Consider the following 18,066-nt stretch of genomic DNA (forward strand, 5'->3'; position numbering starts at 1 on the left):
ACAAAATAATAAACCATAATGTCCAATAGGAAAATTAAATGATGCTCAACATCATTAATAATCAGGAGAATAAAATTGTGAGAGTCCATTTTACACTTATTAGATTGGCTAAAATTAAAGTCTGATACAACTGTTGGCCAGCAGGGAGAGCAATAGGAAATGTTAGACATTGCTAGTAAGGGTGTAAATTGGTACGTGCCCTTAGGAAAAGTTAGGCAAAATCTCCTAACGTTGAAGGTGCCCATACAGTATAAACCAGCAATTCCACTCTTAAGTAAATATCCTAGAGACACTTGTGTTTATGTACATTACCAAGAATATTCATGGTAGCACTCTTTTTTCAATAGTCAACAACTAGAAACAATCAGAATGTTTCTTAAAGTAATTATGGATAAATTGTGGTATATTCATACAATGGTATGTACAACAATAGAAGTGAAATAACCGGGGCACCTGTGTGGCCCAGTCGATTAAGCACCCAACTCTTGATCTCAGCTCAGGTCTAGAGCTCAGGGTCATGAGTTCAATCTCTCATTGGGCTCCCTGCCTTGGGGCTCCACCTTGGGCATGAAGCCTACTTTTTAAAAAAGTTGTGAAATAACCAAACAACAATAGGATACTACACACCTATTAGAATGACCAAAATTCAAAACACTGACAATACCAAATGTTGATGAAAATGTGGAGCAGCAGGAACTCTCATTCGTTGCTGGTAAGAATGTAAAATGGTACAGCCACTTTGGAAGACAGTTTGACAGTTTTTTATAATATTAAACATATGCTTACCATACAATCCACCAATTGTTCTCCTTGGTATTTATCCAAAGGAGATGAAATCTTATATCCACTCAAAAACCTGCACGTGGATGTTTATAACAGTTTTATTCATAGCTGGCAAAACTTGGAAGCAACCCAGATGCACTTCAGTAGATGAATGAATTAATAAACTGTGATGCATCCAGACAATCAAATATTATTGTCAAGCCACAAAAGCACATAGAGGAAACTTAAATGAATATTACTAAGTGAAAGAAGTCTATCTAGAGAGTGCCAAAGATGATGGTGTAGTAAAAGGACCCTAGGTTCCTCTTGTCCCATGAACACAACTAGATAACTATCAAATCATCCTAAATACCCCAGAAATCAGCCTGAAGACTGACAGAACAAAATCCACAACTAACGGGAGAGAAGAGGCAATATCAAATGCCAAGATGAAAGAATTTATCCCAAATGAAAGAACAAGATAAGACCATGGCCATATATCTAAGTGAAACAGATACAAGTAATATGCCAGATGGACAATTTAAATCAACAATCATAAGGATACTCACTGGACTTGAGAAAAGAATAGAAGACATCAGTGAGACCTTTACAACATACAATAAGAGTTAAACTTACAACTTACAATGAGTTAAAAAAAAGAATCATTTGGAGATGAACAATGCAATAAATGAGAGTGGAAACAGATTTGGTGCAATGAATAGCAGGCCAGAAAAAGGAGAGGAATGAATTAGTGACCTAGAAGACAAAATAATGAAAATAATGAAGCTGAGCAAAAGAGAGAAAGAATTATGCAACACAAGAATAGATTTTGGGAACTCAGTGACTACATCAAGTATAATAGCATTTGTATTATAGGAGTCCCAGAAGGAGAGAGAGAAAGGGGGGCAGAAAATTTATTTCAGTAAATAATAGCAGAAAACTTCTCTAATCTGGAGGGAAAAAAACAGGCATCCAGATCCGGGAGGCACAGAAAACTCCCATCAAAATCAACAAAAGCAGACCAACACTAAAACATATTGTAATTACATTTGCAAAATATAGTGATAAAGAAAGAAAAAGCAGCAAGACAAAAGAAGTAAAAAGGGAAAATCCATAAGGCTAGGTGGAGATTTCCCAACAGAAACTTGGCAGGCCTGAAGGAACTGGCATGATATATTCAAAGTGCTGAATCGGAAAATATGCAGCCAAGAATACTCTATTCAGCAAGGCTATCATTCAGTATAGGAGAGAAAAAGAGTTTCCCAAACAAAAGCTAAAGGAATTCCTGACCACTAAACCAGTCCCGCAAGAAATATTAAAGGGAACTCTCTGAATGGAAAGGAGAGACCAAAAGTGACAAAGACAAGAAAGGATCAGAGAAAATCTCCAAACACAAGGACAAAACAAGTAATAAAATGGCAATAAATACATATCTATTAATAATTACTTTGAATGTAAATGGACTAAACTCTCCAATCAAAAGACACATAGGATGCCATGGGGAGACTGGATGTCTCAGTTGGTTAAGCATCTGACTCCATTTCGGCTCAGGTCATTATCTCATGGTCCATGAGATCCAGCCCCATGTCAGAGCCCCTGCTTGAGTCCTTCTCTCTCCCTCTCTCTCTGCCCCTCCTCCACTGGCTATGAGTGCTCTCTCTCTCTCTCTCTCAAAATAAATAAGCCTTTTTTAAAAAAGACATAGGATGTCAGAATGGGTAAAAAAAAAAAAAAAAGACCCATCTTTATGCTTACTACAAGAAGCAAATTTTAGACCTACAGACACATGCAGATTGAAAGTGAGGGGATGGAGAAACATTAATACCCAAATGGATGTCAAAAGAAAGTTGGAGTAGCAGTGCTTATATAGGATAAACTAGACTTTTTTGTTGTTGTATTGTTTTTACCCTGCTTTGGTATCAGGGTAGTATTGGCCTCATGGAATGATTTTGAATGTGCTCCCTCTATTCTATTACTTTTAAGATTTTGCTAAAAATTGTCATTAAATTTGTTTTAGTGTTTGGTAGAATTCACCAATGAAACCATGTGGTCTTGGGCTTTTCTGTGCTGGGAGATTTTTGATTCCTAATTCAACCATCATTCTTCTTATTGGTCTAAGACGATTTCCTATTTCTTGGATATAAGATTCATGATTCAGTCTTGGTTACTTGTGCGTGTTTAGGAATTATTTGGGTTTTTTCTAAGTTATCTGAATTATTAGTATATAATTGTTTATAGTAATCTGTTATCACACTATATATTTCTGTGTTATCTATTGTACTCTTTTCCATTTCTCATTTCAGTTTTTGAGTCTTCTTTCTTTTTTTCTTAGTTAATGTAGTTAAAGCATTGCCAATTTTGTTTTGTTTGGAAAACTGGTCATTACTTTCAATGTTATGTTATTATTTACTCTGGTCTCTATTTTTTCCTGATTTTTCTTTGTCCAAACCCATAGAACATACGACACTAAGTATGAACCCTAAAGTAAACTATGGACTTTGGGTGATAATGATGTATTAATGTAGGTACATCAATTGCAACAAAGGTATCACTGTAGTGTGGGATGTTGATAATACTGGAGGCTATGTACATGTGGGAGCAGGGAGTAGATGGGAACTCTCTGTACCTTCCCTTTGACTCTAAAACTGTTCTAAGAAACAAAGAATTTTTAAGTAAATTTATCACAATTTTAAAAAAAAGAAATAACATTACAGTTACCTGCAACAACGTGGATGAATCTCACAAATAATGTGGAGTGAAACAAGGTAGTCACAATTCCAAATACATAAATTATATAAAGCTGAAATATCTGTGAAACAAAACTGTGTTTAGAGAATCTTATATAGAAGATAAACTTATAAAGAAAAGCAAAGAAATGATATCACAATAGTCACGGGTTACCTCTAGGATGGAGAGAAGAAGGCCATCAGTGGTGGGGGACTGGAGGCAGGAAAAATGAGGGGGTGGAAGTTATCAAGATGTTGTATTTCTTGTCTTGGGTGGTCATTACATGGGTGATTATAAATGTTCTTTTAACTGGAAGTTCTCTTCTGAATGCTTCTCTTTTGTTAAAAAAATGGAAAGCAAGGTCAACAACTACGATTCAGGAGGGGTGAGGAAGTGTTGAAGATTTGAGGAAAAAAAAGGTGGTATGAAAGAAACAGAAATGGGAGAATATATGGAAATATAGTATTTATTTATTTATGAACACTTCTCACTTTTTTCCTGATTTATTATGCTGCTTTTTCTCTCATATGGAACATTATTTTATTATCTTTAATATACTATACTATATGCAGTTGTTACAAAAATATAGTTAAATTATAATACTATATAATGTTTAAAAATAAATTTTAAGAGCAAACTGAAGTCTTAATAAACCATATAACAATAATAGTAATATATTAGTTCTTATTTCACCTTGAGCTTTAGAAAACCTGATATAGTTTATATTTAGACAAAGATATACAGGGCTGATATGGAGATTTTTATTCTTTTCCTTTCAACTTTTTATACTAAGCATCTTTAGCACTGAATTCTACATTTTATGAGTTTTAAACATACATAGGTATTTATTACCTCCTGGTTTATCTCAAATCCAAAAGTAATTTTTTAAATGTCAGAGAATATAACCACATTTACATCACAAAACTAAATATGGATATTTAAAATTCCTGGGGCACGGCTGGGTGGCTCAGTCAGTTAAGTGTCTGGCTTCTTCTGCCCAGGTCATGATCTCACAGTTCCTTAGTTCAAGCCTTGCATTGGCTCTCTGGTGTCAGCACAGAGCCCGCTTCAGCCTCTATCCCCGTCTCTCTCTGCCCCTTCCCCACTACATGCTTTCTCTGTCTCTGTCTCAAAAATAATGAAAAAAATTTAAATTACTAGAAAACTATTACACTCTTAAACTTTGCTCAGAAGACTTAAAATGGAAAAAGATATGTAACTTTGCTTAGGTTCTTAAATGAAGCAATTTGTAAAAATCAATTATTTAAATTATAACATGCTTTAGTTGTAAATTCATGTTAATATTAGAATTGCATAGCTTCAATTATTAACACAATGTAAATCCAAAGTTTCTATAAAGGCAAATATAGTACATTTAAACAATTGCCACCAAGGTAACTTTAAAATATGCCATGAACTTTCATTTTCTAATATTCTATAGCTATTCCTCAGCATGGAGTTACATCCTGATCAACCCATCATAAGCTGAAAATATCTTATGTCAAAAATGTATTTAATACACCCTGGAACATCATAGCCTAGCCTAGCCTACCTTAAACGTGAACACTCACATTAGCTTACAGCTAGAAAAAATCATCTAACACAAAGCCTATTTTGTAATAAAATGTCGAATACCTCATGTAATTTGTTGAATACTGAACTGAAAGTTAGAAATATAATGGCTGTGTGGGTACAGAATGGTTGTCAGTGTATTAATTGCTTATCCTCATGATCTTGTGGCTGACTGGGAGCCTCAACTCTTTGCTGCTGCCCAGCTCACACTAGTATCTACCACACATCACTAGCCTGGAAAAGATCAACACTCAAATTCAAAGTGCAGTTTCTACTGAATACCTATTGCTTTCACACCATCATAAAGTCAAAAAATCCTAAGCTGAATCACTGTTAATTTGGGGATCGTCTATATAGTAACTGTGCCACTGTCATAGAGTTAAAACACAGTCTTTGAAAATTTGAATCTACAAATATTGAATCAAGAAATATTAAAATTGCAACTCTGGGTAGTTCAGGCAAAAATACTGTGTGTGTGTGTGTGTGTGTGTGTGTGTGTGTGTGTGTAGGTAGAGAATGAATGTTCAGTAAAGCAAATGGGCTAAAATGTTAACAGGGGAATTTGAATAAAGGGTATGTGGGTGTTCTTTAAACTTGACTTACACTAGCAACTTTTCTATAAGCTTGAAATTACAGTTTCAAGAAGTTTGAAACTTCTAAATAAGTTAAAATGAATAAAGGGACATGAACTGACACAGTGGCATAAGTGGAAATCTACATTGTACTTGGTAATAAATGCATCTCTTGGATTAAAACGTGGGGGAGTACAGTAGTTTATCTCCTTTTCAGCTTAAAAACCAAAGCTATAGGGGCGCCTGGGGGATCAGTTGGTTGAGCGTCCAGCTCTTGGTTTCGGCTCGGGTCATGATCTCACAGTTTCATGGGTTCGAGCCCCATGTCAGGCTCCATGCTGACAGTGTGGAGCCTGCTTGGGATTCTCTCTCTCTCTCTCTCTCTCTCTCTCTCTCTCTGTCCCTCCCCTACTTGTGCTGACTTGTCTCTGTCACAATAAATAAGTAAACTTAAAAATTAAAAAAAAAAAGCTATAGGGGTGCCTGTGTGGCTCAGTCCATCTGACTTTGGCTCAGGTCATGATCTCATGGTCTATGAGCTGGAGCCCCACATCAGGTAAGCCCCATTTCTCTCTCTTCCTTTCTCTCTCTCTCTCTGCCCCTCGCTCACTTGTGCCCTATCTCAAAAAAAAAAAAAAAGCTATAGGCTAAGTTACAAATTTTTAAGAAATATTTTGTTCCTTCTGAGAGTTAGAAGGAATACATAGATATAACTATGCTGAAATATCACCAGCTGCTGTTCTATTTTTTCTTTCCTTGTACAGACCCCATGTTCCCTGCCCTTAAATCCACCAGCAGAGCACTGTCCTACCCCATCCAAATCTGCACAAGGATCAGATGTGGGAACTCATCTACAGCTCTTTTGGACCACCCATTTTCTGTTGACCTTGCTGGCAAATGCTCTCTGATCTCATACTGCCTACTGTTGTATCTTTAATTTCTATGATGTTAAGTGAGGAATTCTCACTGCTAGGATCTATAAGTAGGTCATTTTAAATGACAGATTCAGTTAGGTAAGGAGGTGCAAGTGGAGGTCACTATCATGATATTATCTCCAAAGGGAAAACTGCAACATATGTCATCTTGGAAATCTTCAAAATTCTGGAGTTGAAATGAATGGGATAGTTATGCAATGTGTTTCTGTTTGCGAAATTTTAGTTCCTGTGGTGTTGCTAATAGCAAACATGCCATCAATAACACAAACTCATCAAATGTTCTAGTTAATAGTCATTTATTATTATTATCAGCAGCAGCATTATCATTAGCACAAAACTAAATCCACTAATAAAAGAAAACAAAATCACACCTCAAAGGTATGTGTCTTGCTGACAGTGAGTCAATAACATCATTTTCATGTACAAGGGACAGCACCCTGAGGATAAAGATCATATCACAGCTTGACAATCAATTCGGTAATCAGCCAACATTATTGAGCACCTAGGCACAATGGGAGATTTTAAAATGCATACAAGAATTCCTGCTTTCAAGGAGTTTTACAGTCTAGTAGGAGGTACTGAAGAACATCAAGAAGAACACAGGGCACCATGAGATCAGTGACATAATGGAATCAGTGCCATGTATGAAGTGTTATTGGAAAGGGGCATCACTAGAGACTAATGTAACATTCAGTTATGGGAAATCAGAAGAGTCTCCACATAGAAGGTGGCATGTGAGCTAGGCTTTGAGGACCTGGAAGGGTTTTAGCAGACTAGCATGTGGGGAACAGATACTGCAGGTGGAGAAATAATGTGGGCCAAAGCACTGCCATGGGAAAGTTCATGGCATTTTGGGGGAGAGAACAATAGTTCAGTTTGGCTGGTTGTATGGGATCTATGTAAGTGGTAGTGGTGTGATAAAATGCTGCAAGTTATATGCAGACCATATTTTGAATAGCTTTGAACTACAGGCTAATATTTCTGATATTTATGTCACTGTAACTGTATATATCCACACAATAAAATATGCAATTATTTGTGAAGAGATATGGTCATTTCACTTCCAGATTTATTAGGGAAACTCAAGTGGTTTCTAGGCAGTGTTATTGCCCTGCTATCAAAAATATACTGGCAGATAATACCAAGCAATCTATAGTAAATTTTTTCTCATGACCTAAATCTCTTCCCTCAAAGTCTATTCCTTCCATCTAGCGACATAAGTGACAATACTTCTTCCCACCCCTATATCCAGCCCCATCAGTTCTTATGACATCTGATCAGTTGAGGCAAGCCTAATTTAGGATTTCCAGCCACAAATGCCAGCCTGACTGAAACAAGAACCTACAGCCCTGAGAAGTGAGAGTGATGGTGGCAGGGGTAGTGAACAATATCATGAAAATGCAGTCATCTGAGATGTTCTATGGAATCTGCATCCTAAGTCAAGCATAGTTCTTTGAAATTGGAGTATCTGGTCTTCCACTAAGTTTAGTCCAAAGGACAACTGGAAGGGTCCCAGAACTCACAGTGCCTAACTAAGGTCATCTTTTAAAGTTTTACTCTTATTGTCAAGGAATTCTTTAAAGGAATGACATTTCACCTGGGTCACAAGCTTTTTTAAGGGCCTCCTGGGTCTGAGGCTGTTGAAGCTGTGGATGGACTGGGGTGACTTTCTTTTTTCTGGCCAAGGAACCCTGTTGGGCTTTGTCTTTGCCCAACAGGCTGGTGGTTGACAACTTCTCCCATGCACTCGCAGTTCAAAGATGCTAAACAGTTGTTGCATTAGGTAACCAAGCCAAAGATGTATGCTATTTAGACCAACTGGGAAGGCTTAGGATAACAAAGTTGCCATGGCCACACTTTCTACAGTTAGTCAGTCTTTCAGCTCTTTCCTGGAATGATATCTCCTCTGCAGGAAGTCATGGATAGCAGTAGTGAGGCCCCATGTCACGCTGGACCTTAGGATGACCAGGGAGCCGCCACGGTAGATGAGGAACACCTTTCGGCCCCGAGTGTCCCACACGTCCTGGGCAGAGGCCCATAGGCTTGGCATTCTTTGCCAGCCAATATGGGACTGCATATTGGCCACTAGCACAATCAAAGGATACAGAACTAGGCAGGTGATTGTTCCATTGACACTCCCAGACACTAAGGCAGGAACCCAATGGGGCAGGCCTTGCTCTGCCAAGCCATCCTGGATGGGGTCTTTGAAGGAAAAATACAGAGCACTCCCCAGGCTGTTCCTGAGAAGGACAGGCCAGAAACCACGATAGTAGCCCAGTGACAGCCGCCCCCAAAGCCCATAAGAGTTGAATTCCTTGAGAATGCTGAAGGTGCTGGGGAAGCGAGCTTGCTTGCGACCATCCTGGAGCACATTTTGCACCCTTTCAAAGGGGCTAAGTGCCACAGCCTCCACCACACCAGACATGAGCCCTGCAGTCCAGCGGTGCCCCAGTGAGTGTGGCCCAATAGGGGAGAGAGAACACAGCAGGCTATCATAAGTCCCAAACAGTAGAGTCCCTTGCAATGTCTTGGAGAGAAGAGGTGGGTATATTCCCCGGTAGAAGTATTGAGGGCCTTCATGCCAAAGCTGTCGCACAGCCTCTGACACCACCATAGCATGTATCTGTTGACGGAACACAACCTTATATATAGGGAAGGTCAGAAAAGTAGACATAAAGTTGGAAATGGCCCCAAGAGCATAGGCCTGGGAATGCCAGCTTTTCTTTCCCGGAGACTCTGCTCGTGTCCTGTGCTGAAGTTCCTTTCTAGGAGAGTGGTTCTGTTCTGCCATGCTGAAGACAACTGGGTGCAGATGGAAGAAAACTGGCAAGAGTGGGAAAAAAAAGAGGTTACTGACCACTTAAATCTGTTGGTGGCATTTTCATTACTTACAAACAGAGTCCCAAGAAACTTAGCTCTAAGGAAACAAGCAACACTTTGGGTGAGTTTCTGAGAAATATTTCTTAAGAAATCGTTCATCAGCCTCAAATTAAAACAAAGGAAGTGTTGGAGCACCTAGGTGGCTCAACCAGTTAAGCTTCCAACTCCTCTTCTTTTTTTTTAAGTGTTGGTGAGAATGTAGAGAAATTGGAACTCTTTTTTTAATGTTTATTTATTTTTGAGAGAGAGAGAGAAAGCAGGGAAGGGTCGGGGGTGGGGTGGGGAACTGAGGATCCAAAGCAGGCTCCATCCTGTAAGCACCGAGCCCAGGCCTGCTGCTATGGGGCTCGAACCCACAGAACCAGGAGATCATGACCTGAGCCAAGGTCAGACATTCAACCGAATGAGCCACCCAGGTGCCCCAAGTGTCTGACTCTTGATTTCAGCTCAGGTCATGATCTCACAGTTCGTGAGATGCAGCCCCACCAGGCTCCACACTAACAGCACAGTGGAGACTGCTTAGGATTCTCTCTCTCCCTCTCTCTCTCTCTGCCCCTTCTCCTCTTGTGCTCTCTCTTTCTCTCTCAAAATAAGCATTAAAAAAAAGCCAAGTTTTTTTTTTTTTTTTTTCTGAACAGAGTCACCTGTGCAGTGGTTTACCAATAAATCAAATATTCTAATATTCAAAGAAGGTTTGTGATTGAAGAAAATAAAATTGGGAAAACAGGGCTCCAAAACATATTGCATTCAACTTTCACCACATGAAATTTTGCATTTGGTAAACTGCTACAATAAGTTGCTATTCTCTTTCCAAAAAGTGGTACTATCTCAAAGAAGCAGAAAGGCATTCAGAAGTTGTATTCCAATACTTTCTCTAAAAGCTGGTAGTAAATCTGGGGAGTGGGGAATCTCCCTCGTCTCTCTGCCTGAAGATTCCTAACACTGTTGTAACTGTTTCATTAGCAATGCCCTGCCCCCACCCAACTGAGGAACAGAGAGAGTAGCTGTTCCTGGAAGGTCAGCACCAAAAATCTCTATACCTGGCAATTTCCAAGCCTATCCTTGCAGACCTGTAGCTATATAATAGAGCAGGGATTTTCAGCCTTGACACATGTGACATTTTTGACCAGACAATTCTTTGTTGTAGGTGTCTGTCCTGTGGATTATAGAACGTTTAGCAGCATCCTGGCCTCCATTCACTGAATGCCAGCAGCACAAGGTGGGATCAACCCAGCAATAATATAATTATCTCCAGACATTGCCATATGTCCCCTGGGAAGCAAAATCACCACTAGTTCAGAATCAATGTACTAGAGGAAAGACAGTACAAGGGCACCAAGCTACTGATCCCACTGCAGAAATGGCTGGGAGCTGATGGGGTAGATGAGAGGCAACTGGGGATCCAGGACACATGAAGGAAACTCAGGACCAAGAAGAAATGAATGCTTAGCGTAGATCTGAGACCCTGAGGGGGGTTGTGAGGAATGAAATATGGCTGAGAGGACAGAGTGTGGCATGGTGGAAGGTAGTGTGTGGAGGAGAGGAAGCATAGAGCTGTAGAGATTGGAGGGAGGAGAAGACAGGGAGAGGAGGGGAGGGCACCTTGACTGGGCAGGGGATTCACATCTAGACTGGTAAGAATGGCAGACTCCGGAGGTTTCACACAGAACCCTGGGCTGTGTGGTCCTGAGGGAAGAAGGGTATTGGGGCTCTAATTATGCTAGCAGTTAATGGCCCCTCAACAGGGACAAAGGGGTGCAGGCTCAGGCCTCTGGGGAGGGGTAGAAGCCAGGCACTGCAAGAAGCCCACTGCAGCCTTCCCCGGACTGCCATACCCAGACCCTGCCATGAAGTGCTTCTCCTTCCAGAATCATCCCCATCAGCTCCTCCCTGGCTTCTTGCTCCTGCTTTGTCCCTGACCCCTTAATCTGACCTTTTAACCCACCTCTCCTCTCCCCCAGCCACACACTCTCTCTCTATGGACGGGTGTGGAGGCTCAGCCTCCTGTGCTCTGCCAGCACCCCTCCCCTCCCCTTAGCACCCTGTGTTTGCCTTCAGCTTCACCTCCTTAACCCCATGGCCAGAAGGAGACTGGGAGGGCCCTTCTGCCTTGGACCCTCTAGCTGAGAACTGGCCAGGAGCAAAGGCTCATGAGGCCCACTTCTTGCATCCCTCTGGGACAATTCTGGGCCCCTGGTAGCCACCTCCATCTCTCTAGAGCCAAAAGGACGCCTCCCCCAACTCCAGGCCACCGGGAGCTCCATTCATACCTCCAAAGCCACAGGTACCCCTAACACCCCCCAAATATACTACTAAGGAACTTCTACCCCAAGTCTTACCTGCATCTAAATAAGGACAGTTAATGAGGGAAATGTTTGCACCCTATTCTATTTCAAAGTGCAGTGATGTTCCACTTCTTACCCACATTTTCCTGAGTTACCCATAAACATGTGTTGGATGACTGCATAAGGCAGGCTGACATAGGGGAAAAACTGGGCTAGGATTTGGCAGACTAGCATTCTAAGTGCCAGTCTATTATTATCTTCCTGTATGACCTTTAGAAATCCATTGACGTCTTGGAGTCTGATCCATCTCACTTATAACAGAACTGATGGAATGGGGTGCCTGGGTGGCTCAGTCAGTTCAGCATCTGACTTTGGCTCAGGTCATGATTTCACAGCTCATGAGTTTAAGCCTCTCATTGGGTGAACACGAACCCTGCTTCCGGTGAGCATGAGCCCCTCTTCTCTCTCCCTCTCTCTCTCTCTGCTCCTCATGGGATTGATTCTTTCTCTCTCCCTCTCTGCCCCTTGCTCACTTTCACCCTCACTCTCTTGAAAATAAAATAAAATAAAATAAAATAAAATAAAATAAAATAAAATAAAATAAAGTAAAATAAAACAAAATAAAATACAATCAGCTGATGGGGTGAAATGCTCTCTAGGCATTCTCATATTGTGCACATCACTGGGGGCTGACATGGAGGAATTAGGGCCAATATTTGATAGCAGAATTGTGCTTTTCCATCCCCAATTCCTTCTGCCAATTTTGTCAGTCATTTTCAGGAATTAAAGGTGAACAACAATTTAGAAACACCTTAGCTTAAATATCTAATTCATCATTTTATAAATTTAATTCTTCCTATTTTATAGGGGAGAAGGAGAATCCACATTTTTTCCCATGTATTCTCCCATTATGATGCCAGGCTTTGGGAAAAGACAGATCAGAAATTGAATTCTGGAGGTGCCTGGAGTGGCTCAGTCAGTTAAGCGTCGGACTTCAGCTCAGGTCATGATCTTGTGATGTATGAGTTCCAGCCTCACCATCAGGCTCTCTGATGTCAGCACAGAGCCTGCTCCAGATCCTCTATCTCCCTCTCTCTCTCTCTCTGCCTCCTCTCTCTCCCTACCCCACCTCTCTTTCTCTCTTAAAAATAAACATTAAAAAAAGAAACCGAATTCTGTCTCTACCACTTAGTTATACGACCTTAGACAAGACACTATACTCAATCTGTTTCTTTAGCCATTAAATAGCAACAATAGACCTACCTCAAAAGATTGTTGCAAAGATTAATAAAACAAAATGGGAGAAAGTGGTTAAGCATCCATATCATGGTGACCTCAATAAAATGTATTAAAAAAAATAGAGAGATGCTTCCTGACTTTGCCATCTGTCTCCATAGAGCATATACTCCTGCAAGATCAGGTCAGCCAGAACCAGATAAGGAGGTATGGTGGAACAAATCCTGTGTTCACATATGAGGCAGAGAAGACCTTTCTTCTGTGAATGCAAAGATGTTCTATAAACTGTTCTGGCCCCTTGACATGAATTTCAAAGTACAGACCATAGAATGTGTCTGGAGTCAGTCCTGAGTAGTTATTCCCTATACCTCATGATGTGTCTCTTATGTTTAAAGCCTAATAAAGTGAGCCCAGGGGATTCCAGACTCCCCTGGCCAGTCGAGTCCAGGGGAATCACCCTGGACTGTGATCACCCCAGAATCCAGCCCCTCATTTATTTGTTCATGCAGGGTCTCCCTCAGTCAGTCTTTGTTCAGCTCACAAACATGTACTGATTGTGTACTAAATCACTGTGGATAAATTACTGTGAAGCTAGAGGTGAATAGGACTTGGTACCTGCCTTCAAGGGCTCGGGAATATAGTCGGGGAGATAGGTCAACAATGAACTAAACTATACTGGAAGGCAAAATTAAGGGTACACTAATCAAGGTAAGAGCAGAAAGACAAGAGCAATTTATTCTATCTGGGACAGGGAGCAGTGAAGAAATTTCTCTCATGAGGGGCATTTGACTTGATCCTTAACCAATGACCAGGATTTCATTAGGTGAAGGAGTGATGGCAGGCATTCTATGCTGAGGAAGAGGCCTAAGGCACAGAGACCTAAAAATATGAATGGTGCACAGTTCTGGATGCAGGCCGTGGGAAGGAGATAGAGCTGTGGCTTACAGGAGTGGATTTAGAAAAAGGGTCATATTTGTTTTCCCCACTGAAAAGTGTTATAGCATAAAGACACAGGCTCTGGAGTCAAACAGATCTGGGTGTGAATTTCACCATGTCACTTCCTAGCTTTATGACCTTGGCCAAGTATCTTCACTTTTTTGAGCTTCAGTATCCTTATCTTTAAAATTATCATCATGAAGCTTGCATGAGAGGAAGTATATAACACTCTTAACACAGTACTCAGTATATAAATTGCTCCCTAAGTTATATTACTAGTTTCATTATAAAAAAAAGATCCCAGAAATAAAGATTAGATTACAACTACACTTCTTCTAAAAGCTGAAATCAGTCTAATGCACTGGGTCATCTGCAGAGTAGATTTTATTTTATTTTATTAATGTCTATTTCATTTATTTTGAGAGGGAGAGAGAGGGAGGGAGGGAGGGAAGGACAGGGAGAGACAGGGAGCAGGAGCATGGAACAGGCAGAGAGAGAGGGAGAGAGAATCCCAAGCAAGCTCCACACAGCCAGCACAGAGCCAGATGGAGCCCACAAACAATGACATCATGACCTGATCCAAACTAGAGTCAGATGCTTAACTGAGTGAGCTGAGCCACCCAGGTGCTCTTGCAGAGTGCATTTTAAATTGCTTGTTTGGGAGACAGCAAAGTTGTTCATGGGCTTTAAAGTGTGACAGCCCTGAGGGGGCTGAAGTCCCAGTAACTCCACTCACTAGTTGTGTGGCCTTATATAAGTTACTTAATTTCCCTGAAACTCAGGTTCCCTATCTGCAAAATGGGATAACAATGACTGTCTAATATGGCTGCTGAGAAGCTTAAATGTAAAGATAACAGATGGAAAGTTCCTGGCACAGAGGAGGCAGGCAGCCAGGGAAGCTACTACTGTTTCAGCTGAAAAGCTTTATCTCCCTAACCTTCAGACTTTTAAGGTTTCTTTGTTGAAATTGGAAAATGTGGTCTCATCAGAGCCATGAATTGGAACACACTCCCACACATGAGGCCAGAGGTAAGGGATACTCTATATCCAACTGGAGCCAGTTTAGCAAATCCTCCTCCCAGCCTTGCTGGAAGAGACCTTAGCTTAGTTTTAAGGGCCCAATCTAGACACCTTTACATAATCCATTTCTTCTCACTTTTTTGGTCAGAGTTCTAGAATCTATTTCTCCTATATGATCCCATCCCCACCAGGTCCACCTGCAGATCACCTAAGTTGGCAGTGAAGACAATTTAAACACAGAATCTGCTGTGACACAGGGTCGATTTCATGGTATTGGGGAGCAGAAGCAAAAGTCTCAAGAAGCCTAAGAGCTACTGCCAGCATCACTGCTGACTGGGTGAGGTCAGCCTTCTCTCTACCTCCCATACCCTCCAGCCTCCACAACCCCTTCCACACTGTTCCATCCACAAGAGAAAGGTCCCTCAGATAAAAGTCCTCATTTCCAAATTTGAACTGTTTACTTCAAAGAACCCTAGGTATTGGGTTTGTAAATAAGAGGGCAGAAAGGAGCAGGTGAAATACCTTGGCATGTTGAAGATGAACCCAACAATAGTCGTGGAAGGGCATTAGATTGTTCATTTGCTTCTAAACATCAGGAGTCAAGAACAAGCCCCACAGGGGCCTCCTAGCCACAATTTACATAAGGAAAGTAAGACCTGCTCTCCAAGAATGAGAAGTCCTAGAATATAGAGAAGGTTTCCCAGCCACTGGCCTCACAGCCCATTCAAGCTGGTGGCCCTGCATGACCAGCATAGCCTTGCATGCCGTTTCCATGGAGTTATTCTTTCTCTGGGGCCAGTGATGCCAAATACAGCAAAGGAGAGGTCCCCTCAAGAGCTCACAGAAGGGCAACCTAGCAACCTGTCCTCAAGCCAGGAAATGAAAGAGCTGTATCAGCGGTAGAGAGCTGTGGATCAGCGGTTAGGTCAAACTGTTTCATTTCTCACACTTCTTCCTGAAGTACAAGTTGAAAGATGTTATGAAGAAAGATTATAGGGGAATGATTCTTAACCATTTCTGGGCCACAAACTTATCTTGAAAAATCTACAAAACTAAGAACTCAGAAAAATATACAGAGTCCAAATTCTTTGCAGACAATTTCATAAGGAACCCTGGGTAGGAACCTCTGCTCAGTGGGGTTACATTTCATGACAGATGTGCTGTGGCCAGATACATTGGCACCAGGCCATTTACTTATTACCCTCAGCATGATGTGGTGTCTTCAGCAGTGATTCATAAACTTCTCTACACCTCAGAATTAACCACAGCACTAGTTAAAAATATAAATCACACTCCCCACCCCTAGTCCTAGCAAATCTGAATCTCCCAGAGGTGGAGCTAAGGAATATGCCTTTCTAACAAGCTCTCCAAAATGATTCTGAGGCAACCAGTCTTGTACCCATACTTTGGTTAAAAGCATAGTTTCTGGTGTCAGAGAGATTTGGTCCAAATTTTGGCTTCACCTTGTAATTTCGGGCAAGTCATCTCACTTCTCTGAGCCTTGTTTCCTTTGAGCTCATAAGCTGTAGAAATAATGTTTTATTTTTTTAAATAAACAAGCAGCTTATTGTAGTATAAAGTATAGTGTAGAATGAGAAAGAAAAGTGCCTCAGTTTCCTCTTTTCTATAGTGGGTACTATAAAAGCTGCCTACCTCTTCCCCTACCCCACTCCCCACCCCACTCCCTCCCCTCCCCCTCTCACTGAACACTACTATCACACCAAGACTCCTGGTGGTTTGAGACCACCGATGTAAACATACTGTCTAGGCAGGTCAGCTAGGCAAATAGTTGGCATTAGAACAACAGACTTGGATGCAAAATCGGATGCTGAAATTTATTTGCTGTGTGATGCTGGGCAAGACGCCGGACCTCTCTGTTTCCCTATCTGTACAATGAAGATAATAGTCCTTGCTCACTAATTCTATATAGTTCCAAATGGGCCCTCACATCTCCACTTTGGCTTTTCTCCACCAACCCTCAAAGAGTAGAGAGTATTTACAGGGGGTAGCCTTTGAAATCAGACATGTTGACTTGGGTGTGAGCGCTTAGCTCTGCACTTCCTAACCATACTGGTTGAGTGCTGAAGATCTCTCTCTCTCTCTCTCTCTCTCTCTCTCTCTCTCTGTTAAACAGGCACACCACTACCTCCTTCACAGGGCTGCTGAGAATAAATGAGATGTCTGTGCCAGCACATTCGCACGCAGAAAGCGCTCACTAAATGCTTTCTCCCCTTCCCCCCTATACAAAGGTGAGGAACTCTTATTGTTCACTTGATTTCTGTCCCACCTCGTGTTTAAGGCATCCGGTCTCAAAGCGCAGAGGGAGGAGAGTTGAGTTGGAGGGGAGAGGGAGAAAGAAAGCAAGGGGGAAAGCAGCAAACTCACGGGTAAAATGCAAATCGGCCCGGTCCGTGCGTCCGAGCTGCACTTGACACCTCGCTGGCTCTGTCGCCCGTGTGCCGCAGCCCCTGCTGGTCGGCTCCCCCCTTTTGCTAGCAATGGCCTCAGGGCCGTAGACTGAGAGAGGAGGCCGCCCCCGCGCTCCGCTGATTGGCCGCGCAGCCCCGCTCATCAAGCTCTTTTGTGTCAATGGGCAGAGGCTAACCTTAGCGGCGGCTGCTGGGAGGACCCAGTGGGTGGGCGGGGGCGGCCGCGGCTGCCTTGGGAACCGTGCTGCCTAGGCTTAGGTACCACTTACTGGTCTGCCCTGTGGAGCAGCTCCGTTGGGCAGCACCGGTTCGCTCTGAGGTCGAAGAAGCATCCCCATGCAAGGCCGCGGAGACTGGGAGGAGACATCCACAGCTGTCCAAGACGAAGCATCCGCTGCCCACCAGCAGAGCACAGGTAAAAAAATAATAAAACGCGGGGGGGGGGGGGGGAGGGGCGCGATTGCCCCGAGAGGAGAGAGGAAGGGGAAGCTCCACTAGTACCGGGCGGCTCACCACTTAGGGAATCAAGAACTGCGAGGCAGGGAAGGAGCACTCCCTTGGCCCTTGGCCCCGCTAGCTAAGGGAGGAGGTGGGGTTTTGCTGGAAACTGCCAAATGGGTAGGATTTGCCTGAATTGAAAGGGGGGGGGGCATTTTCAAAGGGTGGTAAGGGAGGGACAAGGGGAAGAGAATCACAAACTGTCTGCTTTGAA

The 18,066-nt window shown here is 42.1% G+C and overlaps 1 protein-coding gene across 1 annotated transcript; it reads right to left on the reverse strand.

Moving 5' to 3' along the window:
- Positions 1-8,138: 8,138 nt before the first annotated feature.
- SLC25A53 (solute carrier family 25 member 53) lies at positions 8,139-17,441 on the reverse strand. The gene is made up of 2 exons (XM_045471632.1): positions 17,311-17,441; positions 8,139-9,391 (listed from the first exon to the last, which is right to left on the reverse strand). The coding sequence occupies exon 2, from the start codon at positions 9,357-9,359 to the stop codon at positions 8,439-8,441; it is 921 nt and encodes a 306-aa protein (XP_045327588.1). The 5' UTR covers positions 9,360-9,391; positions 17,311-17,441; the 3' UTR covers positions 8,139-8,438.
- Between the last annotated feature and the right edge of the window lie 625 nt (positions 17,442-18,066).

Source organism: Leopardus geoffroyi, chromosome X (assembly GCF_018350155.1).
Source record: "Leopardus geoffroyi isolate Oge1 chromosome X, O.geoffroyi_Oge1_pat1.0, whole genome shotgun sequence".
NCBI classification, from domain to species: Eukaryota; Metazoa; Chordata; class Mammalia; order Carnivora; family Felidae; genus Leopardus; species Leopardus geoffroyi.

Bases quoted from the DNA above. Each gene is read 5' to 3' on its own strand.
- SLC25A53 (XM_045471632.1), bottom strand. From the start codon at position 9,359: ATGGCAGAACAGAACCACTCTCCTAGAAAGGAACTTCAGCACAGGACA.